The sequence below is a fragment of the Mandrillus leucophaeus genome, unplaced genomic scaffold (assembly GCF_000951045.1).
Source record: "Mandrillus leucophaeus isolate KB7577 unplaced genomic scaffold, Mleu.le_1.0 Scaffold833, whole genome shotgun sequence".
NCBI classification, from domain to species: Eukaryota; Metazoa; Chordata; class Mammalia; order Primates; family Cercopithecidae; genus Mandrillus; species Mandrillus leucophaeus.
Window position 1 is genome coordinate 155,418 of NW_012109064.1, and position 21,375 is coordinate 176,792.

The 21,375-nt window shown below is 37.0% G+C and overlaps 1 protein-coding gene and 1 long non-coding RNA gene across 2 annotated transcripts in view; one reads left to right on the plus strand and one right to left on the minus strand.

The window, feature by feature from the left end:
• Positions 1 to 21,375, plus strand: part of LOC105530618 (chromosome unknown open reading frame, human C9orf41) — a 45,064-nt gene that overhangs the window by 19,817 nt on the left and 3,872 nt on the right. Inside the window, exons 5-8 of the mRNA XM_011968245.1 lie at positions 7,574 to 7,714; positions 8,666 to 8,844; positions 10,894 to 11,007; positions 21,044 to 21,147. Coding sequence (XP_011823635.1) covers positions 7,574 to 7,714; positions 8,666 to 8,844; positions 10,894 to 11,007; positions 21,044 to 21,147 — 538 coding nt within the window. The remainder of the gene's footprint in view (positions 1 to 7,573; positions 7,715 to 8,665; positions 8,845 to 10,893; positions 11,008 to 21,043; positions 21,148 to 21,375) is intronic.
• LOC105530617 overlaps positions 10,078 to 21,375 on the minus strand; it is a 48,384-nt gene continuing 37,086 nt past the window's right edge. Inside the window, exons 3-5 of the long non-coding RNA XR_001004673.1 lie at positions 16,167 to 16,289; positions 15,777 to 15,830; positions 10,078 to 11,457 (exon numbers count right to left, since the gene is read on the minus strand). This is a non-coding gene — a long non-coding RNA (uncharacterized LOC105530617). The remainder of the gene's footprint in view (positions 11,458 to 15,776; positions 15,831 to 16,166; positions 16,290 to 21,375) is intronic.

Sequence of the window (21,375 nt, forward strand, 5' to 3'; positions counted from 1 at the left end):
AGTGCAGTGGCATGATCTTGGCTCACTGCAACCTCTACCTCCTGGGTTCAAGCGATTCTCCTGCCTCAGCCTCCCGAGTAGCTGGGATTACAGGCGCCCACCACCACACCTGGCTAATTTTTGTATTTTCAGTAGAGATGGGGTTTCACCATATTGGTCAGGCTGATCTCAAACTCTTGACCTCAAGTGATCCACCCACCTTGGCCTCCCAAAGTGCTGGGATTACAGGTATGAGCCACCACGCCCAGCCAAATTTTCTTAAGTTTTCTAAAGGTTTTTCTGATAGAGTGCTGAATTTTGTCAAATATCTTTTTTGCATCAGTTGAGATGATATATATGTTTTTTCTTCCATTAATATGATATATTTCATCAATTGATTTTCTTATGTTGAACCACCCTTGCATTCCTGGGATAAATTCCACTTGGTCATGGTAAATAATCTTTTAAATAAATATTGTTGTTTCCAAAAAGATGTTATATTCTTAAAGTTCCTAGTTGGTATTCTCTCTCAATAGATATATTCAGTGCCCTACTTTATAAAGTAATAGATACTAGTTTAATACTTTCTATAAAGTCTAGGTATACCTCAAAATTCAAAATATCTGTTGTTGAAATATATGTAGGTTTTAATTGATAAGGCTTTTAATAGAAATGTACCAAAGTTTGAGTGAATGTTGGAGGCTGAATGTGAAATGTTTATATCAACATCATTTCTGGCACTTAAAACATGACTTTGTTTAGACTAAGTGATTATAGAATCATGTATGAGACCATTAATTAGTGTAACAGTGTCAGCAATACTAAAAGGGCATGCCATTGTTAAAGATAATTAGTGAACTAGCACACACACTTTTCCATTGTTATTGTTACTTGACAAAATGTAAACTGGTGAGGAAAGGATGAGTTAACTCTAAATGGTAACAATAGGTTATTTTTTAAATAAAAATAATTTAAAACCATTCTAAATAAGTAAAACATTTTACAGGATTTAAAACTTAAAAGGTTTCAAGGGATATATACTCTCCTTCCCATAACTGTTCTTCATAACTCTTCATCAGTTACCCAGTTTCCTTTCCTGAAAGTAATTGTTATAAAAGTGGATAGGTATATATAAACTTTAAATGAAGTACCCTGAAATGTAATATCTATTGCACTTTTTTTTGGTTATATTTCTTTGTATGTTACTTGTTTTACTTACTTGATTTAGATTGATTTCCTTATAGTAGATAAGGTAAGCTATCAAAAAAACCTAAACAGGAAACCTAATAAAACACAGTAAAGGCTGCATCCATATTGAAATCATAGCTTTGCCAGAATAAGTAAAGCCTAGAGCCTGGAAAAGGGGTATTAGGCCGGGTCTGGTGGCTCATGCCTGTAATCCCAGCACTTTGGGAGGCCAAGATGGGTGGAACACTTGGGGTCAGGAGTTCAAGACCACCCTGTCCAACACGGTGAGACCCCGCCTCTACTAAAAATACAAAAATTAACTGGGCGTGGTGGCGCACACTGGTAATCCCAGTTACCTGGGAAGCCAAGGCAGGAGAATCGCTTGAACCTGGGAGGTGGAGGTTGCAGTGAGCCGAGATCGAGCTACTGCACTCCAACCTGAGCGACAGAGTGAGACTCCGTCTCAAAAAAAAAGAAAAAAAAAAAAAAAGAAAAGGGTCATTAATTGTAGCCCTTCAGAATCCAGGTTGATGCTAGATAAATTCTGGTCAACTTTATGTCTTTCAGATAAATTTCTAGGACTCTGTTTATGCCACAGTAAGTACCTGGGGAATTTAATGTGTTTATACTCAGGCTGGAGTTAACACAAATTTATGTCAGCTAGCCTTTTATTGTGTGTGTGTGTGTGTTTAAATCTCACTGAAGGCCTTTTCTGATTGAACTGCCTATAGAAGAACGTATACTTAATGAAATATGTGTAGAATTGACTATATTTGTGGTCATTAAAATATTTTTCCTAAGGAAACACATACATCAGTTTCTCCAATTTGTCTATGTTTAGAGTTTTTAATATGCCTGAGTTTGCAAGCACAAGCAGCTTTGAAGCCACAGATTGACTTGCTTTTGTGTAGAGTCTGTTTGTTAATTAAGGAAATGCTGTTTTCGTTGTGCTGAATGCCAAATACTTCAGTAGTTATTATCCTCTGGTTTGTTTTTGTTTTAAATAGGATTTGAACACTAGTGAGCAGTTGCTTATTGAAATTTACAATATATATGTTTTTAATTTAAAGAATGAGCTTAGGGTTTAAACCTTTTTCTCACATGTGAGCATAAACATAATGAAATAACTCTTCTTAATTGATGGTCAGACCAGTATGTATTGAGATTTAAAAAAAAAATTTTCCAAGTGAATGTCTAATCATTTAAATATAAGAATTCAGTGTTGTAAAGCTTATAGTAGGTAAAGAAATATAGATTCTTAAGTTTGCATCCTGTCTGGAAGGAAGGCTAACATGTCAAATCACATTTTTTGAGTCTAAAAGTTGCTGGACTATATTTTTTAGATCTTAATTTCATTCGCCCCTTCAATTTTAGAAGACTTTGAAGTGATTTGTGGGGGGAAATCTGTTATTTCTTTGCATTTTAATATATATACACAAACACTCCAAAAAGATACTGATGCACTACTGACTGGTTGAATTCATTTTTTCTTTTATATAGTTGAGCATTAGGAAAAAAATACTCTGAGCTCTAAAGCAGCATTTTTTCCCACTTAAGATAAAATAAATAATGTAAATTATAGTTCATGAAAAGATTATTTTAGCTGGGAGAACTCATTTTAAAAAGAAAATGGAGGAAATTGGAGGAAATGTAGACTGCCAAATAGTGCAGGTGGTAGTTTGGAGACTAAAGATAGATCTCTCCCTCATCCTGAAAGCCCTCCTAGACCAAAGACAAGTATGTGTTTCATATTTCTTTCATGTCAAGATTTCAAGTGCTTACAGATATAGAGGAATAACACAGTAGAAAACCACTCAGCATTCATAACCCAGTAGACAAATGCTGTAAATAAATCACAGAAAAAGGTATACAGGACACTCAATCTCATAAAGAAATGCAAATGTAAAAACCACCTTAAGATGCCAATTTTTACTTACTGCAAAGGTTTAAAAGTTAGATAACTATTAGTGAAGGTGTGAGGAAGCATAAATACGTTGCTGGTGGAAGAATAAATTAGCAAAAAATTACATAGAACAATTTGGCTTATTTGTCCAAATTCAAATGCAAATCTTGGCCAGGTGCCATGGCTCACGCCTGTAATCCCAACACTTTGGAAAGCTGGAGTAGGTGGATCACCTGAGGTCAGGAGTTCAAGACCAGCCTCGCTAACATGCAAAACCTGTCTCTACTAATAATATAAAAAAATTAGCTGGGTGTGGTGGCATGGGCCTGTAGTCCCAGCTATTCAGGAGGCTGAGGCAGGAGAATCACCTTAACCCTGGAGGCGGAGGTTGCAGTGAGTCAAGATTGTGCCACTGCACTCTAGCCTGGGTGACAGAGCGAGACTTTGTCTCATAACAAAACAAAACAAAAAACAAATGCATATCTTGATTCTTGAAGTTCAATTTAAGGAGTTGTTCTACACATATATTTCTGCCTGTGAAAGTTATTCATGCCACTACATTAGTGTAGTGTGGGAAGTACAATTTTTCAAAATAAAAAGGAGTTATTCATTCTAAGGGTATTAGTTTTAACATTATGATAATGAAAGATTGGAAACAATGTAAATGTCCTTAATTAGGAGATTTTGATAAATTATGTTACAGTCATGCAGTGAGTTAAGGAAGCTCTGTGTACTGCTATGAAAGAGATTTGGGGTATTGTATTAGATCAGGGGTTGGCAGATGTTTTCTTGAAGTGCCAGACAGTAAATGTTTTAGGCTTTGCTGGCAATGTGTTCTGTTGAGACTGCTTAGCGCCTTGTTGTAGGAATGTAGCAATAAACAATTCTTAGATGAGTGAGTATGGCTGTGTTTCAGTAAAACTTCATTTACAGTGACAGGTGACTCGCCTGCAAGCCATAGTTGTGGTACGTGTTAAGTGAATGATGCAAAGTGAAAAACCTTGATATGTAAACTATAATAGAAGTATGAATGAATTGTTGAAAGCATAGAGAAGAGAGTTCAGGGAAGTTTGCCTGGGATATTTAGGAAATATAGATGAAGTGATCATTTATAATGATAAGGTAATAATTTGAGTTTCTGTGGGTAAAACCTCTAAAGATTAACATGAGGAAGTCTTTTCGGGGATCAGTGAGAAGTTATCTGACTGAAATAAAGAGTTCTTTGTTGGGAGTTGATGAAGAGGTAAGTTAGGAGGTGTTAAACACTCTTGATTTATAGTCCATTTTCTATGATGAATAAAAAAAATTTTGGCTGGGTGTGGTGGCTTACGCCTGTAATCCCAGCACTTTGGGAGGCCATGGTGGGTAGGTTGCTTGAGCCCCTCAGGAGTTCAAGACCAGCCTGGGCAACACGGCAAAACCCCATCTCTCAAAAAATATAAAAATTAGCTGAGCATGGTGGCACACACCTGTAGTCCCAGCCACTTGGGAGGCTGAGGCAGGAGGATCTTCTGAGCCTGGGAGGCAGAGGTTGTAGTGACCCGAGATGGCACTATTGCACTCCAGCCTGGGCAACAGAGCAAGACTGTCTCCAATTTAAAAAAAAAAAAAAAAAAAAAAAACGAACTTCAATACTAGCTCTGTTAAACCTTGACATTTTGCCATATTTGCTTTAGATCTTTTTTTCATATTTAAAAAAAATTTTTTTGACTGCTTCAGCAGAGCAGGGCTACGCCACAGGCAGTGTGCTCAGGGCAGCCATATTTTTTAAAAGAAGTAATTTTGTTTTTATTTTAAAAATTTTGATGTAATTATTAATGAGATGTTTTTCATTACTTTTTATACTGTCTTTAAATTTGGTGTTTATTTTACACTTACAGCACGTCTCAATTTGCACTAGCCACATTTTAAGTGTTCAGTAGCCACATGTAGTTAGTGGCTTTTACTGTACTGTACTGTTTGACAGTATTCTACTGTGATTCAAAGAGAACCACTGTAGGTACTTAAAAGTTGTATTTACTTCTACCACTAGGGGTCAGCCAAGTGTCATAATATTGACCCAACAAGACAGCATTTTGTGTTGGAATTTTAAAATTTACAACTGCAGTGCAAAGATTGTTCTGTGTGCAACAAAGGAAACCTCTGTCAAGAGCAATATTTACTGCTGGTGAAAAAGCTGGAGCAGAGAGGGTGATGGAAATGTGATCTGTGGCCTCTTTAGACACATGGGCTCCATGTCCTTACAGATGTATCCTTTCTTCTCCATTCCCGTTTGTCTTAAACTGTTGAAACTTTTCCTCCTGTTATAGGAGATCACATTTGTAGTAAATGTACTGCTTCTCCGTATTTGTACCTTATTAACTAGGTAAACTTGTTGGCTTATTTTCGCTAAGAATCTCAAGTAGGCACCATTTGATTACTGAGCCACATATTGTATGCCTCTCTATTCCTGCTTAAAAAACAGTTCAGCCTGGTTTAAGGTTGTCTCACCATTAAGGTCTGTATTAGATTTATATTTCTTGTTCTCCACAGAAATGACCTCATAGAAATGCCCTAGACTTTATGCGGATTCATAGCAGAAATTCCCACTTAGAGTGCCTTAGTTTCATACACATCATAGTTAGAGGAACTTTTTATTATGCTGTTAATATCCCTTGTGTAAAGACCAAATGAAGAAAATCTAGCTAAGAACAAAGATTTAGGGAAAAATTTTCTCCATCTTACCCATTCATTGCATAGTTCTTGATCATTTTTTCAGTTCTAGAGGGTTTGTTTTAATGCATTTCTTACATGTCCACTTCCTCTTTGTCATAATGCCAGTAATTTAGATCTATATTAGTGTCTGTTAACTCTTAAGATAGGACTTTGATATATTCTGCATTCTGTGACTTGATGATAGCCTTTCAATAGCAGTTTTAATACAAGGTACTGTTAATATATTTTCTGCCATTAGGTTGAGGTAGAGAGTTCTGTGGTTCTGTTTAGTTAAGGATAATTTGGTAAAATCAGTCATTAAGTTAACTTTCCATAAGTTAGCAAAATAATTGTTGTTAACATTATTGGCACAGCTTTCCCTTCAGGGTAGCATAATTTCTAACTTCTGTGTGGTAATATTTTACTGGAGTCATCAGCCATTTGGAAATTGATTGCTGGTTATTTTTATGTAAATATTTAAATACTATATGAATTTACTTCCAAATCCTTTTGCTTTCTGTTGCATGACTTTGATCAGATAATTAAAAAAAAAAAAAATTCTAAGCTGAGAACAGCCACTTGCTGGGGTAGGGCTGGAAATGCATGTTATGATTGGGCAGATGGGAACTGAGAAAAGAAAGGTAATTCTGCAGAGTAGGGGTTTTGGTGGGCCTGGTAGGGAGTGAGAAGTGAGAGAGCATTAGGTCTGAGTAGCAGACCATCATGGCAGGTCCCTTATATAAGGAATAGCACCAGAGTCCTAGAGCTATGAGTTTTCAAAAGCCCCATAGTGTTCTTTCTTTTTTATTTTGAAGTGTGACATGCAAAGGTTATATGGGCTGCTAGTAAAGTGCCCTGTTGCTGCTTGGAGCATGCCAAACTTAAAGGCCATGTAGTTAAAGATAAAAAATAATTACTAGGAGTAGATTTGGAAATTGGATTTGATTTGTGAACCAAATTTAGGAAATACAGTAGTGAAGTTTCTTTTTACTTGACGTGATATTAGCTGATTGTATACATTTTCCTTTGGCTTCTTATAAGACTACAATTTTAGTTTCCTCGGGATTATATTGATTTGCCAAAATTCCTAAGAAAAAGCCTTGTTTTGGTAAAGCTTTCAGTGGTTTGAAAGTGGAATGATGGGTCTTATGTGAAGGAAATATGTAATGGCAGTGTGGTGCTAGTAGGTAGAGATCAATTTGGTTGTGAACCTCTGGTTTGGTGTAATATATTTGTAATCATGTATGTTTAATTAGAGGGCCGTTTCCCATTTCCCCCATGAAAATATCCCCTCCCTCACATTCTTGTCAACTAAAACATATAAGGATTTAGAGATACACCCGACTCATTAAACTCTACATCTGTTTAACATAAACAATTGGGTTACATATACAATTCAGAAATAAAGTTATGTTGTATTTATTGTCCCGTATGATGAAGTACTTTTGTTCAAACTCTTCATGTTTAATTGGGATCCCTTGGAATAATTTGTTTTTCTAAGATGGTTGTTCAGGGTGTCAGCTTGTTAGGAATATGAGTGACTTTATAAGTCTTCAGATGTAAGGGGACTCCTTTTTTCTGCAAAATAATTTTTGAGGGCTAAAACCCTCATTTGATACCGGAACATACATAATAATTCCTTATACCTCTTATTTTTGATATTTAGAAGTATTTCTTGATTGTGAGAAGTCAGTTTTAGTGAGCTTATTCTTATTGAGTAAATGAGTAAGTTTTTAGTTGTTAATATGGATTTTGTCTTTTTCTTTTTTTCTTTGAGGGGTTGGACATAATTGCCTTATTTCATTTCAGGGATCCTTCTAAAGTAAATATTCTGGTACCTGGTGCTGGACTAGGAAGACTGGCCTGGGAAATAGCTATGCTAGGTTATGCTTGTCAAGGAAATGAATGGAGTTTTTTTATGCTCTTTTCTTCCAACTTTGTACTCAACAGGTATTTAATTTATTTTTTGCTGGAAATAGTAATTTCTCAGAATCAGATTGACTTACCTATTTTCTTGAACAATTTTGAATTTGAAGATAAGTACATAGCATTTGATTATTATATCTATCACAAATGTCTCTTATGTTAAAATCAAAGTACTTGTACAAATTATCACTTGAACCAATTGCCTAGTTATTAGAATGTTGAAACAGGATGGGTAAGTGACTTTATAGAACGTGACTGGGCATTCCATGAAATGATTTCTGTACAAAATCTTCAGGACTAAGTATGAACCAGGAAGGAGTATTTTTAAATTTATTCCTTAAGCTTCTTTACCTCCTTGTTTCTTTAGTTAAATAAGAGTTTAGTTTAGCAATTATAACTTTTTCTCCTTAATCAGGTTCTTATAAAATGGCCAAGTATGCTCTCATGACTGAGTTGGAAAGATCTCTCAGAACTTGTGTGGCCTCTTTTGGAAGGCAGTGGAAAAGAATTGTTATTTTTAAAGCCAGAAGATGTACATTGAGTAGCTGCCTTGTTTAAATAATATGTTGTCTCGGATGGCAGTATGAGTTTTAGGGGGTTGGTGAAAAAGGGAAAAAGAAGAGGGTTATACAAAAAATAGATCGCAAACTGTTTTAGTTGAAACCAGTACCATTTTAAAAAACCTCGTTGGACTGTTATAGTTGGTTTTGAAGTTTAGAAATACATTTTTAAAAATTTGAATGAACAGCAGATTTATATCTTTGAATTTACTTTTTTTCTGTCTTTAATCCATAATTGGTTGCTCATCTACATGTATATGTACATTTTCAGATAATTAGGGAAGCTGTAATAGTGACTCTTTAAATATTAATTTTATATGCAAATCTTCAATTAAACAGTATATTTTAGCATTTAAAGTGGATTTTCTTGGTAAAATATTTAGTTAACACCTGATTTTATACTCATATTTTGCAGATGTTCTGAAATTAATAAATACAAACTTTATCCTTGGATCCATCAGTTTAGCAATAACCGGAGATCAGCTGATCAGATTCGACCCATCTTTTTCCCTGATGTTGACCCCCATAGCCTTCCTCCTGGTTCTAACTTTTCTATGACAGCAGGAGATTTTCAAGAGATTTATTCAGAATGCAGTAAGTCAAAATCAAGCATTTAAAAAGTCTTGTCCTTTATTCTAAATTTAATGAGCCAATTTTATCCTAAGCCAAGGTTTAGATCATTTATTTTGACGGTAGAACATAAGGCATACGTCAGTGTCAATTTAGAATGTTTTTCAAGGTCATGTACAAGGCAGTGATAGGAAATAAGAAGTGTAAGATATCTACAGTCAAGAAATTTAGATATGGGCCCTATTGGGCCCATTAATACTAAGAGACACCATGTAAACAAAGTTTAAATGAGTAATGAATACCAAAAAAATGAAAGGTTATTAGTGTAAGAAGGAAGCTGTTCATAGTGAGGCTATGACTTGAAGGTTGAGAGAAATAGCATTTGAGGCAGACAGAAGTACCAAGATATGAATAAGGTGATTGGGGATGGCAGCACAGCTGTACTGTCAGGGAAAGAAAATATTTAATGGGAGATTTAATGGGATTTAATGGGAGCTATTGCTAGAAAAGTAAATTTGTTCCAGATCATGGAGGACTTTTAGTCAGGCTGCGCAGTTGACTTCAACCTGGCACACTGTTGAAGAAATCTGAGCTAGGCATGAGAGAAAGGGAGATGATAATTGGGAAAGAGGAGAGGGAGATTGGCAGTAAAAGGAAAACAAAATAGAATAGTGAGGGTTCAGCAAGATCATTGAGTCAATAGGTATTTGTTGAGCACCTACTAAGTACCAGGTATGTTCTAGGTGTCAAAAGAGAACAGTGAACAAAACAAAGTCCCTGTCCACAGAGAACGTCTATTCTAATAGAGAAAGTGAGGCAATAACAAATCTAATATTGTAAGGAAGAAAAAATAAGGCAGGGAAGAGGGGTTACAGAGTGACTGGCGAGAGGCTGCTGCTTTATATAGAGTTGTCAGGGAAAGCCTTTTAGAGTAGAAACTAAAAAAGAAAAAAAGTGTGGCAGAGAACCTTGAAAGAGTACAGAGGCAAACCACTGAAATATTTGAAGGGAAAATGTTGCAGATGGGGAATGGCAAGGGAAGAGGATTAGGGAGTATAGAGAGTACTTGCTCTGCTCAAGGAGAAGCTAGGCTGTAGTAAGCAGTGGGTACAGTGGTGAAAGGTCAGCCTTGAGAAGATTTGTTGAGGCAAACTTGTTGGCAGGCAGGCCATAGCAAGGACTTGGAATTGTACTCAGAGAAACAGGATGCCATTGGAGGGCTTGAAGCAGGGGCAGCAACAACACAGATTGTTTTTATTTATTTATTTATTTATTTTACAACATAGAAAGTTTTTGTTTATTTTTCTCTGAACTCTGAGATTGGGACAACCTGTACTCTGAAGGAAGAAAGGGAGAGATGGAAGATGTTAGGTGTTGTGGATAAGGAATGAAATATTGGAAAACATCACTTAGGCAAGTAAAAGTCCTCTTTTTCTGGGGCAAGGTTTGAGAGAACAGATGATGAAGGTAATCCTCCATGGGATCAAGTGACTTTATTGCACCAGCATTTGTATAGACACCATACCTCCTAGTGGCAAATGGTGTTCTCTGGTGGGTTCCCACCCACTGCTTCTGCCTGCCCCTGGCTCCCCTTTTTCCCTGGTAATTATTTGAAGTTGTGGTAGATGTTGAGGTATTTGAATGTCATTCATTTCTCAATTGGCAACTGGTGCCTGCAGTCTTCTGAAACCTGCCAGAATTGGTGGTTAACACTAGTTTAAATTTGAATGACTATTATTTTGTTTTAAGTGATTTTAAATGAAGGCTAGAAGTTGAATAGAGGATAAACAAAGCTCTTACAAATATAATTTGGTAATAATATGTAGAGATTAGATTATAATATCAGTGTTATTGGGGATGATTTCCAAATTGATTACTTAATTAGATTATTGATATCAGTATTTCTCATAAGTGATTGTTTGGTTACTGTGACTATAGTGTTGATCAGAAGTTTAGCTTCTGTATCTCTGTCAAACATTAATACTCTGTAAAAGGTAACTGGAAAATTTAAATAATTAAAAGAAAAAAGCAAAATAACATAACAGATGCAGTAATTTGATTTTTCTTCATTAGATACCTGGGACTGTATTGCTACCTGTTTCTTCATAGACACAGCTCACAATGTAATTGATTATATTGACACAATATGGAAAATACTCAAGCCAGGTGGAATTTGGATAAATCTAGGTAAGTTTTTTAGTATTTACTAAAATTTTATATATTAATCTGAGTACTTACAGCTGTATTACATTTAACTTCACAATCTCAAATGTTCATGTACATCAGAATTATGTTGTAAATGTTTTAAAACCGCTACAGTTTCCTTTAGACTGCATCCTGGTGGTGATCCCTCCAAAGGCAGTGGAAGCTCAAAAGTTGTATATTCATACTTAGGTCAGTCTCACAGTCGTTGTAATTTCAGTGTATACTGATTGTTGATCTGATGGTAGGTAATCATTCCCTCACTATCTCCATCCCACATGCTGAGACAGTGGTCCGTTCTGTTAGGAAGAGAGCGTTCTGTTTTTCTTTCTATAATGAAGCATAGGGGAGAGATTTTACCTCTCCTGTGGAATCTTCCTCCCTAGTACATCCATATACTGGGAAGAGTGTAGGTGTGATAACTTCTGTGATTACCTTGAGTTAAAGAATAGAAATATAATTTTTTTTAATGCAAAAATCTTTTTTTACTGCATTCTACTTACTACTCGATGCTAGAAATTAAATGATGAGTATAACATGGTCCCTACAGTCCAGAATCTAAAGGAAATTGCTGCTTTTCTCCTTTTTAAAATAAAGGGGGTATAATGACAGGTAGATATACATGTGTTCTTTAATGAGATATATAATCTGTGTTCAGAAAGACATCCAGACTAGAACATAAAGGTTTTCAAGATAAGGATTATTATACTACATAAAAGGACATAACGTACATGGTTTTGAGCCCTTGGCCTTCCAGATGGGTCTAGTTTTGTGACTGATTTCTGTTACGTACTCTCTTTTTAATGATTTTAATTTACCAGAAATTTTGCCATTTGGGACTAAGCCCTGGAGGTCGTAATAAGTCTTTTGCAAACTTCTCTTAGGAATTCCTTAGGACCAGATGAAAGCAGCTGTACGGTGCAATCATAATAAAATAAATATCCCAAACCTTAAGTCTTCTTTAAAAGTAGTTACCTTGGGAAATTTTTCCCAAAGAAAAATGGAAAGATATTACCTACTGGGTATTTGCTTACTGTGGGTTAGGTACTGTGTTGGTCCCTTATGGAGTCTCAAAGCAGCCCTGTATTGAAATGGCACTATGTTATAGTTGAAGAAACTGAGTCTTGGTTTAAATAACTAGCAGAACAGTCCTGTAGCTTACATGTGGCAAAGACAGGCTCGAAGCCCAGAGCCAATTTCTTGATTACCCTGGGTTAATTTGTAAGTTAGCATTAAGATGACCCTGTTTTTACATAATTAAATTTTTTGACCCCCATTACTGAGTTATGATAAGGTTTCATGTATTTCCAGAGCATGCGACTTTCATAGAAACAGCTTTTTTGTTTTAACATTTGTTTTATTGGTTTATGAATATTTTACTAAGTTATATGATACAATAATTGTAACTACCTGAAGCACATACAGTTGGCTCCTGATAAGTATACTGTTTGATAAGAGTAGATGTACTATAGTGTGACTTACGATCTGTCATGGGCATCAGAAGTAATGGAGCACGTTGGTTAACAGGAAGTCAGTTAGAAGAGCTAATTCCACTATGGAGTTTCAAAACAATTTTGAAAATTGTAATAATGGAGAAACACAGTCCTTAAAAATAGTTATTTGGAAGGTTAATAATTTACAAAGTATTAACTTACACATCTTTTGCATGTATAAGTTAAAGAATGTAAAAAGTCTCAGAATCAGTTTTCTTTTAAATGCTATGTTCTGGGCATCTAATCTGTGTTTTTCATTTTTTATGCTATGTACTCAATTTTTGACTCCATATTCCTCCTACCTAATGTCATGGCTTTTCCTGCTCTTTTGATTCCCAATCTGTATCTCTGGTCCAAACATCTCTCTTGTGCTCCAAGCCAGTATGTCCAACTTGGATGTACCACAGATACTTCAAAATCTTTGTCTCAAGATCAGCCTGGGCAACATGCCCCAAGACCCCATCTCAAAACAAAACAAAACAAAACAAAACAGAAAACGATTCCATGCCTCCCAATATCTTTTCTATTCTTCATCTACTCAGATTCCCCCAAACAAAAATACTGGGAGCCTTTTGTTACGCCTTTTATTAGGTCACTCAGGCTACCATAACAATTCCACAGATTGGGTGGCTTGAATAACAAGTTTATTTTCCCACAGTTCTGATGACTGGAATTCCAAGTGCTCACCAGGTTAGTGTCTAGTGAGGGCTCTTCCTTTGATTTGCAGGGGTTACCCTCTTGCTGTGTATTCACATAGCCTTTCTTTGGTTGTGCATAGAGGGAGAAGGAGTGAATGAGTGAGCTCTTTGGTGTCTCTTATAAGGACACAAATCCTATTGAATGAGGACCCCACCCTTACAACCTCATTTACCTTAATTACTTCCTTAGAAGTCCTACCTTCAAATACAGCCACACTAGGGATTAGGGCTTCAACATATGAATTTGGAGGCAGGGGGACACAAAACAGTCAATAGGACCCCTCTTTTTCCTCACTGTTTGTCTCTAGTCAGTCTAAAAGTTGTATCTCCTAAAGCTACTTAATCGCTCTTGAATATCCTTCTATTCCAGGGTTTCTCGATTGTGATATTGACATTTGGGCTGGCTCATTCTTCAGTGGGAGTGATGAGGGAAGTGGGGGTCTGGCTTGTATATTGTAGGATGGTTAACAGCCTTCCTGGCCTCTAAGACCCCAGTAGTACCTCCCAGTTTTGACAACCAAAATGTCTTTAGATATTGAAAAATGTGGCCCTCTGGGGCTGGAGGGTGTTGGCAAAGGCGTCCCCAGGTGAGAATCATTGCTCTAATTTCTCGGTTTCTTGCCTGGATTAGCATTAGGATTACTGTAGTCGTTTCCTTAAGGATGCCCCTGCCTTCAAGTTGTCTTCAGCCTTTGTCATTTCTCCACATAATCACCAGTTACCTTCCTAACATGCAAATCTGTTCCTGTAAGACTCCCTGCATGAAACTCTAGCTTTCTGGAAAACCTGAACTCTTCAGGATTATGTACGATGCCCTCATGATATTTCTTCTGTCTCGTGTCTCAGCTTCTTCTTATTTTTTGTTTTTTTATCACCCCTTCTCTGACCTTAAGTGCCAGTCCTTTGACTTAGCTCTTTCTTTCTCTTCTGTTTTCCCTTGGCTAGTCCCTGTGTGTTCTTAAACACTTAGCTCAGGTGATCCTTTTGGGTTGGGTTAAGTATTCTGTATTTCTTATGTTCTAAGAGACTCTGCTGTAGCATATATTTCAGTTTGGTGTTAGCACTCATATGCTTTTGTTTTCACTGCTAGTCTCTAAGCTCCATAAGGGCAAAGATCTAATGCTTCCTAGTCACCTGGTACAAAGCCTGGCAAACAGTAGATATTAATGACTGTTACATCTATGTGTGAATGTATTGTTTCAAAATTTGAAAAAGGGAACATACTCAGATGTCCTGAAGACATGATGAAGTGCCATCTATATTGGTAAATTCATAACATTCTTATGGTTTTGGCTTTAATTGTATAGACCTGGAGGCTTAAGTTACTCTGTAAACTGAGAGATCAACCTCTTGGGGATGGTTTTACCCTAACCATGCTTATGTAGATTAGAACGTCAGTATATTCATATATAATGGGAAATGTAATGGCCAGCCATTCTGGAACAAATGACATTAGAGGTAAAATTATATATGAAAATGTTGCCCAAATTGCATGAAATCAGATTGGGGGGGGGATCATTAATTTACAAAATGCTTTAATTAAGGAGGATGTGATGGACTCTTTAACACTATCCAGTTTAAGGAAAGCTAGTAAGCCTTTGAAGGGGACTGTTATGCATATGTCCTTTGGGTAAGGCTATGATTTAGGCAAAGAACAGAAGAATGCCTGTGAATTCCCTTTTTCAGTTTTTCATCCTGACCAGCACTCCTTAAACACATTTATTTATAATCTCTTCTAAAAAGAGAGTGTGTGTGTATGTATGCATTGATAAATTTGGGAGTCAGGTAGTGGAGGGCAGGCATTTAGCTACATCTGGAAGAATTTAATAAAATGAATCTGACTATATCTGAAAAATTAAAATGTAACTACATCTGGTAAAAGTACCAAAGGATATCTTCGTAAAGTGTATTGAAAGACAGGTCTTATCAGATTTTAGAGCATTATGAAGCTACAGAATTTTTTTTTTGAAACGGAATCTCACTCTGTCGCCCAGGCTGGAGTGCAGTGGTACCATCTCAGCTCACTGCAACCTCTGTCTCCTGAATTCAAGCGATTCTCATGCCTCAGCCTCTCAAGTAGCTGGGGTTACAGGTGTGCGCCACCACACCTGGCTATTTTTTGTATTCTAAGTGGAGATGGGGTTTCACCACGTTGGCCAGGCTGGTCTTGAACTCCCGACCTCAGGTGATCCACCCGCCTCAGCCTCCCAAAGTGCGGTGATTACAAGTGTGAGCCACTGTGCCCAGCCTAGAATTTTTTACAACATGAGATTCCCTTTAAAAGGTAGATGACTTAACACATACAGCCTTTCCTCATTATAGGAGTAGTAAAATTATAAAAAGGTATAAAACACATGGACAAAGAATGGCAGGCATGTTATTGGGGGACAAAGCAATGTACTAATTTTTAGAAGTTGGGGTAGATAGGTAAGTTTTGCGAAGAAAAACATGTGAGAGCCACGTTACCTGAATAACTCTGGAAAATGAGGTGCTGTATGGAAAAACCTAAGTTGAAAATCTGTATATAGAGAACAGTTGACTCCTCTATAATCAAGATGCCTACCTTATATGCCCATTTCCACTCCATGCTCAGGTGGGAGACCAGAAGTTTAATTCCCTAGAAAAAGTAAATAGGAAAGGAGCAAGATTTAGGAAAGCATGTCCTCGTGTAGAATGGAGGCAAAATGTAGGGCAGAAAAGAAGGGGATTAATGGAAAACTTTGGAAAATGCTCAAGCAGTGACCACCAGTCCAAGCTATCTCCAACCCCTACCCTGCTTATAAAACTTACCGAGGTTTGGCCGGGAGTGGTGGCTCACACCTGTAATCCCAGCACTTTGGGAGGCTGAGGCAGGCGTATCACGAGGTCAAGAGATTGAGACCATCCTGGCCAACATGGTGAAACCCAGTCTCTACTAAAAATACAAAAATTAGCTGAGTATGGTGGCGCATACCTGTAGTCCCAGCTACTTGGGAGGCTGAGGCAGGAGAATTTCTTGAACTCAGGAGGTGGAGGTTGCAGTGAGCTGAGACTGCACTCCACTGCACTCCAGACTGGCGACAGAGTGAAACTCCATCTGAAAAAAAAAACAAAAACAACTTACTGAGGTTTAAATTCCAGATGTTTTGCACAGATGCATGTCATGTTTCTTGGAGTGGGCATGTCAATATTGCTATATGAGCTTATTTTAAAATTATAATTGTTTCTTGTATCTTTTTCTGTCTCTTAAAATCTTTATGCCTAACTTTTTAGATTTTTCAGACTTTTTGTGGCAATCTTTATGTTTTAGGTGTGTCTCTTACAAACAGCATACAGTACATTTTTATTATCCAGTCAAACAATCTTTATCTCTTAACCAGAACTTTTAGAGCCTTACAGGTTTGTAAATGGTTTAAATCCACTTGTCACAGATTTGGCAAGTGGTTTGGCCACCTTTAAGCTAGTTCTTGTTCTTTCATGAACCCTGTCACTGTTTGGTACCTCCTTTGTGAAACAACCAGATATTCCAGGCCCATCTTGTACTTTCTCTGACCAGCCATTGTTTCTAAGGATTCCTGGTTCCTTTTAATGGGGAATGGTTTGTAGAAGTGGAAAATCTAATTTCTGCCACTGGAGTGGTATTGTATCTAGGCCTTTTTGGCAAACAGCGTAGGAAATATATGCATATGTCTATCTGTAAAAATCATATGTATATATGTGTTTGTAAAAATCATCAAAGGCGGGCCTTAAGAAAAACTAAACACACACACACATACATACATCCACACAAACATACAGACAAAATCGTAAGTTCATACTGATAACCTTAGTTCCAATTCAACACTCAGTATAAAATACTAAGGTGGCAGGTAGCTTTCAACACTTAGAATATATCACACCCAGTCACCTCTAGCTTCTATCTTTGCTGTTGAGAATTCAGCTTTTTAAAATGTTGCTCCTCTGAAGGTATTCTGTTTTTTTAAGATTTTTTACTTTGTAGTTTTTAGCAGGTATAATGTTACATCTAGGTGTGGAGTTTTCTTTTTAATACTGTGCACAGTTTATTAGGCTTCTTCAGTCTGTGAATTGACCTTATCAGTTGTGAAAAATTCTCAGCTTTGCGGGGGGAGTCCCCTCTTACCAATCGTACATTTAGCCTTAAAATATGTAACAATAGCCATTATTTCTTCACATACTGCCTCATTCTTTTTCTCTGTTTCTTCTGGAAATGCAATCAAATATATTTTAGAACTTCTTATGGTAGCGTTCCTATATCTTAACCACTTCTCTTGCTATCTTTCTCACCATGCTGCACTGTGGATAGTTTCTTCTGACCAATAGTCTTTTATTTGAAAATACTGAGCATATTATTTCTGATAATTCTAACATCTCAAGTCTTTGCGGGTCATTTTCTGCTTTCTCTTGCTTTTCTTGGTTCTTGTTCATGATTCCTTGTTTCTCTGTGCTGTTGACTTTGAGTGGTTTATTGGTGATTGAGAAATCACACTTTGGATTTCTTAAGGCCTGGGTTGAAGTGTTTTTCCCCAGAGGAATTTGCATTTGCTTCTGCCAGGAGATGAGAGCATTGTCAGACCAGAACTGTTTTAAACTAAATTAGAACTTGAGGTTTATTGGACCACCCATGTTATATTAAATTAGGCTATAAATCTACCCTAGGATTAAACCATGATATACAACCACCTTGTCCCTTTAGTAAGCACTAGATCAACTTTCATGCAGTCTCATGGGGTTAAAGGATAGAAGTAAGTTTATTATTTCTTACTCTCACCTTAAAGATAGCCCAATAGGAAAAAAAAAAAAAAAAAAGGGAAAAAAATCAAATGAGGGCACAAGAATTAATAGGGGGAAAAAGATAAAGAGAGCCCCTACTGTTCCTGTCATAATGTCAAGTGATCTTTCAGACTCTCTACCTGGAGCAGGCCCAGGACTTTGTCTTATGTCCCCTTGGTCCAAAGAGTTTATCAAATTGCAGATCAGTTTCTTCTTGGTAGTGATATATTCTCAGGGTAAAAATGGCATCTAGGTGTACCTCTAGGTTCCTGGTAATTTCTTACTAACTTCCCAACCTAACTTAAGTTTTTAAAATAAGTTTAATGCACCAACTTTCATTGTTTGCAATAGGAATGTCGGTCTGAATAACCTAACCTACCTGCCTTTACAGGAAGCAAAAGTTCCTTTATATATTTTTATTTCTTTAACAGTTGTATTAATTCGTTTCCACACTGCTGTAAAGATACTACCCGAGACTGGGTAATTTACAAATAAAAGAGATTTAATTGACTGACAAGTCCATATTGCTGGGGAGGTCTCAGGAAACTTACAATCATGGCAGAAGGGGAAGCAGGCACCTTCTTCACAAGGTGGCAGGGGAGAGAGGGTAAGGGAGGAACTGCCACTTTTAAAGCATCAGATCTTGCGAGAACTCAGTATCATGAGAACAGCTTGGGGGGAACTGCCCCCATGATCCAGTCCCCTCCCACCAAGTCCCTCCTTCCACGTGGGATTACAATTGGAGATGAGATTTGGGTGGAGGCACAAAGCCAAACCATATCAACAGTAAACTATATTTTAAAAAAAATTCTTTAGAGGGGGAAAACAGAGAAAACTACCCAGCAATGAAATAGGCTGTACAACATAAATATGCAAGTTATTTAAAAAAAAACAAAACAAACAAACTGGATGACATAGCTCATGCCTGTAATCCTGACAGCTCCTGAGGTCAAGCCAGGCAGACCGATTGAGGCCAGGATTTCTAGACCAGGCTGGGCAACACAGCAAGACCCCTCATCTCTAAAAAAATGTTTAAAAATTAGCCAGGTGTGTAGTGGCATGTGCCTGTAGTCGCAGCTACTTGGGAGCTGAGGTGGGAGGATCACTTGAGCCCAGAAATTGAAGGCTGTAGTGAACTATGCCTATGCCATTGCACTTCAACCTGGGTGACACAGCAAGACTCCAACACTCAGTAAAAAAAAAATAAAAAGAATAAATGTAAACAGCCTATATACAGAAAAAAATGTTCATTCTCACTGTTAGTCAAATAAATCAATATAAATGTGCTACCATTTTTCACCTATCATATTCACTAAGTTTTAAAATTTGCTCACTTAAAGCTTAGGTAAGTACAGTGAGATGGGATATGCTCTTGTTCTGCTACTGGGGGTGTAAAATGATATGACTTTCTTCTGGAAAAACAGTAACATCTTATAAAATAATGTATGGGGAAACCTTAAATATTCGTACATTTAGTCAGGGGTTGGCAAACTACAGCCCATAGATCAAATGTGGCCTGCAGCCTATTTTTGTATGACCCTACCACCACAAGTATCTCTTACATTCTTAAAGGGTAATGGGGAAGAACACAAATAAGAATATATGCTGGAGACTGTAAGTGGAACACAAAGCCTCCATTATTTGCCATCTGTCCTGTTACATAATTGTTATCTTTTGAAAGTAGCACTAACATATACATTATATTCATGGTCATTTTTTCTAGTCAGTTACGTAGGATAGAGAAAGGAGAGAGAAAGAAAAACTTTTTTATCCTAACTGTGATCCACAGAATGGTAAGCCTCTTGGTAGCAGAAACTTTGTCTTGTTATTAAATACTTTTATCTTCCATGATTAGCACATTGTATGAGGAGTAGGAGTAGAGAGCTGGTTGCAGGATTTTTAATTAACCCAATGAAAAGTAAAGAGAAGATTGTCTAGATTAGCCTGAGGTATACATAACTGTGTGTTACGGTTCCTGGATGAGGCTGATATATTGGGCAAAATGATAGATTGAAAGATTTGAAAATCATGCTTTAAATCATATGTTCGTTTCTTGAATGCATGGAATGGAATGAGCAAATAGTAAAGGGAGGATGTCATAAAAATAGTATAATACCTGTCATTTACTTAGTGCCTTGTTTATGACAGGTGTAATACATATTATCTCACCTTAAAGTCATATTACAGGGCACACACGGTGGCTCACGCCTGTAATTGCAACACTTTGGGAGGCCAAGGCTGGTGGATGACTTGAAGTCAGGAGTTCAAGCAGCCCGGCCAACATGGTGAAACCCTGTCTCTACTAAAAATATAAAAATCAGCCTGGCCTGATGACAGGTCCCTGTAATTCCAGCTATTCAGGAGGCGGAGGCAGGAAAATCGCTTGAACCTGGGAGGTGGAGGTTGCAGTAAGCCCAGATCGTGCCACTGTACCCCACCCAGCCTGGGCAACAGAGTGAGATTCTATCTAAAAATAAATAAATAAATAAAATAAAAATAAAAAGTATATTATAGATGAAGCAGAGTTAGTGAATTGCCCACAGGCACACAATTACTAGATGTTAGAGGTGTGATATGAACAGTGCACTTTAAAAAAAAAAGCCAGCTCTAGTGTTACTTCCTTCTTTGAAGAAACCTTCTCTATAACTTCTGTCCACCTTTTACTACCTGGGTTAACTTGAGGCTCCTTCTTTGTTTTCATATGATACACAGTTGGTAACTGCAGTTTGGCCTTTACTTATGGAATTATAATTGCAGAATCCATTTGGAATTTGAGGACGTAGCATTATCTGATTCATCTACTCCTTCAGTAACTTGAAAGTTAAAGGTGAAGGCCTATGGTGTGAATCACAGTGCAAGGCAGGTAGACCAGAGGGACTCACTCCTCATGAGTGTAGGCCCATCTCTTGAGGGTGTCAGATACTAGGCCAAATTTTCAAATGCCCAGACTTTTTATGTTTATCTTATCCAGTACCTAACTTATTCAACTTGGAATTCAGTGTAACACAGCTATGAGTGTGTGTTTATATTCAAGTAATTCATAGTATCTTTAAACCATAGGTCCTCTGCTGTACCACTTTGAAAATCTGGCAAACGAACTTTCCATAGAATTGAGCTATGAGGATATAAAAAACGTTGTTCTGCAGTATGGATTCAAGGTAGAGGTAAGAATGGAATAAAATATTGCCGAAGTTTAACTCCCAAAGCACCTTGACAGAAGTGTTGATATCATGGCTGTTAGTGACTATTTGAATTCTGTTTTCTTACCTATAAAGGGAAGATAACACAGGTTGAGTACCCCTTACTCAAAATGCTTGGGACCAGAAATGTGTTGGATTTTGGATTTTTTTCCAATTTTGCAATATATGCATATACATAATGACATATCTTGG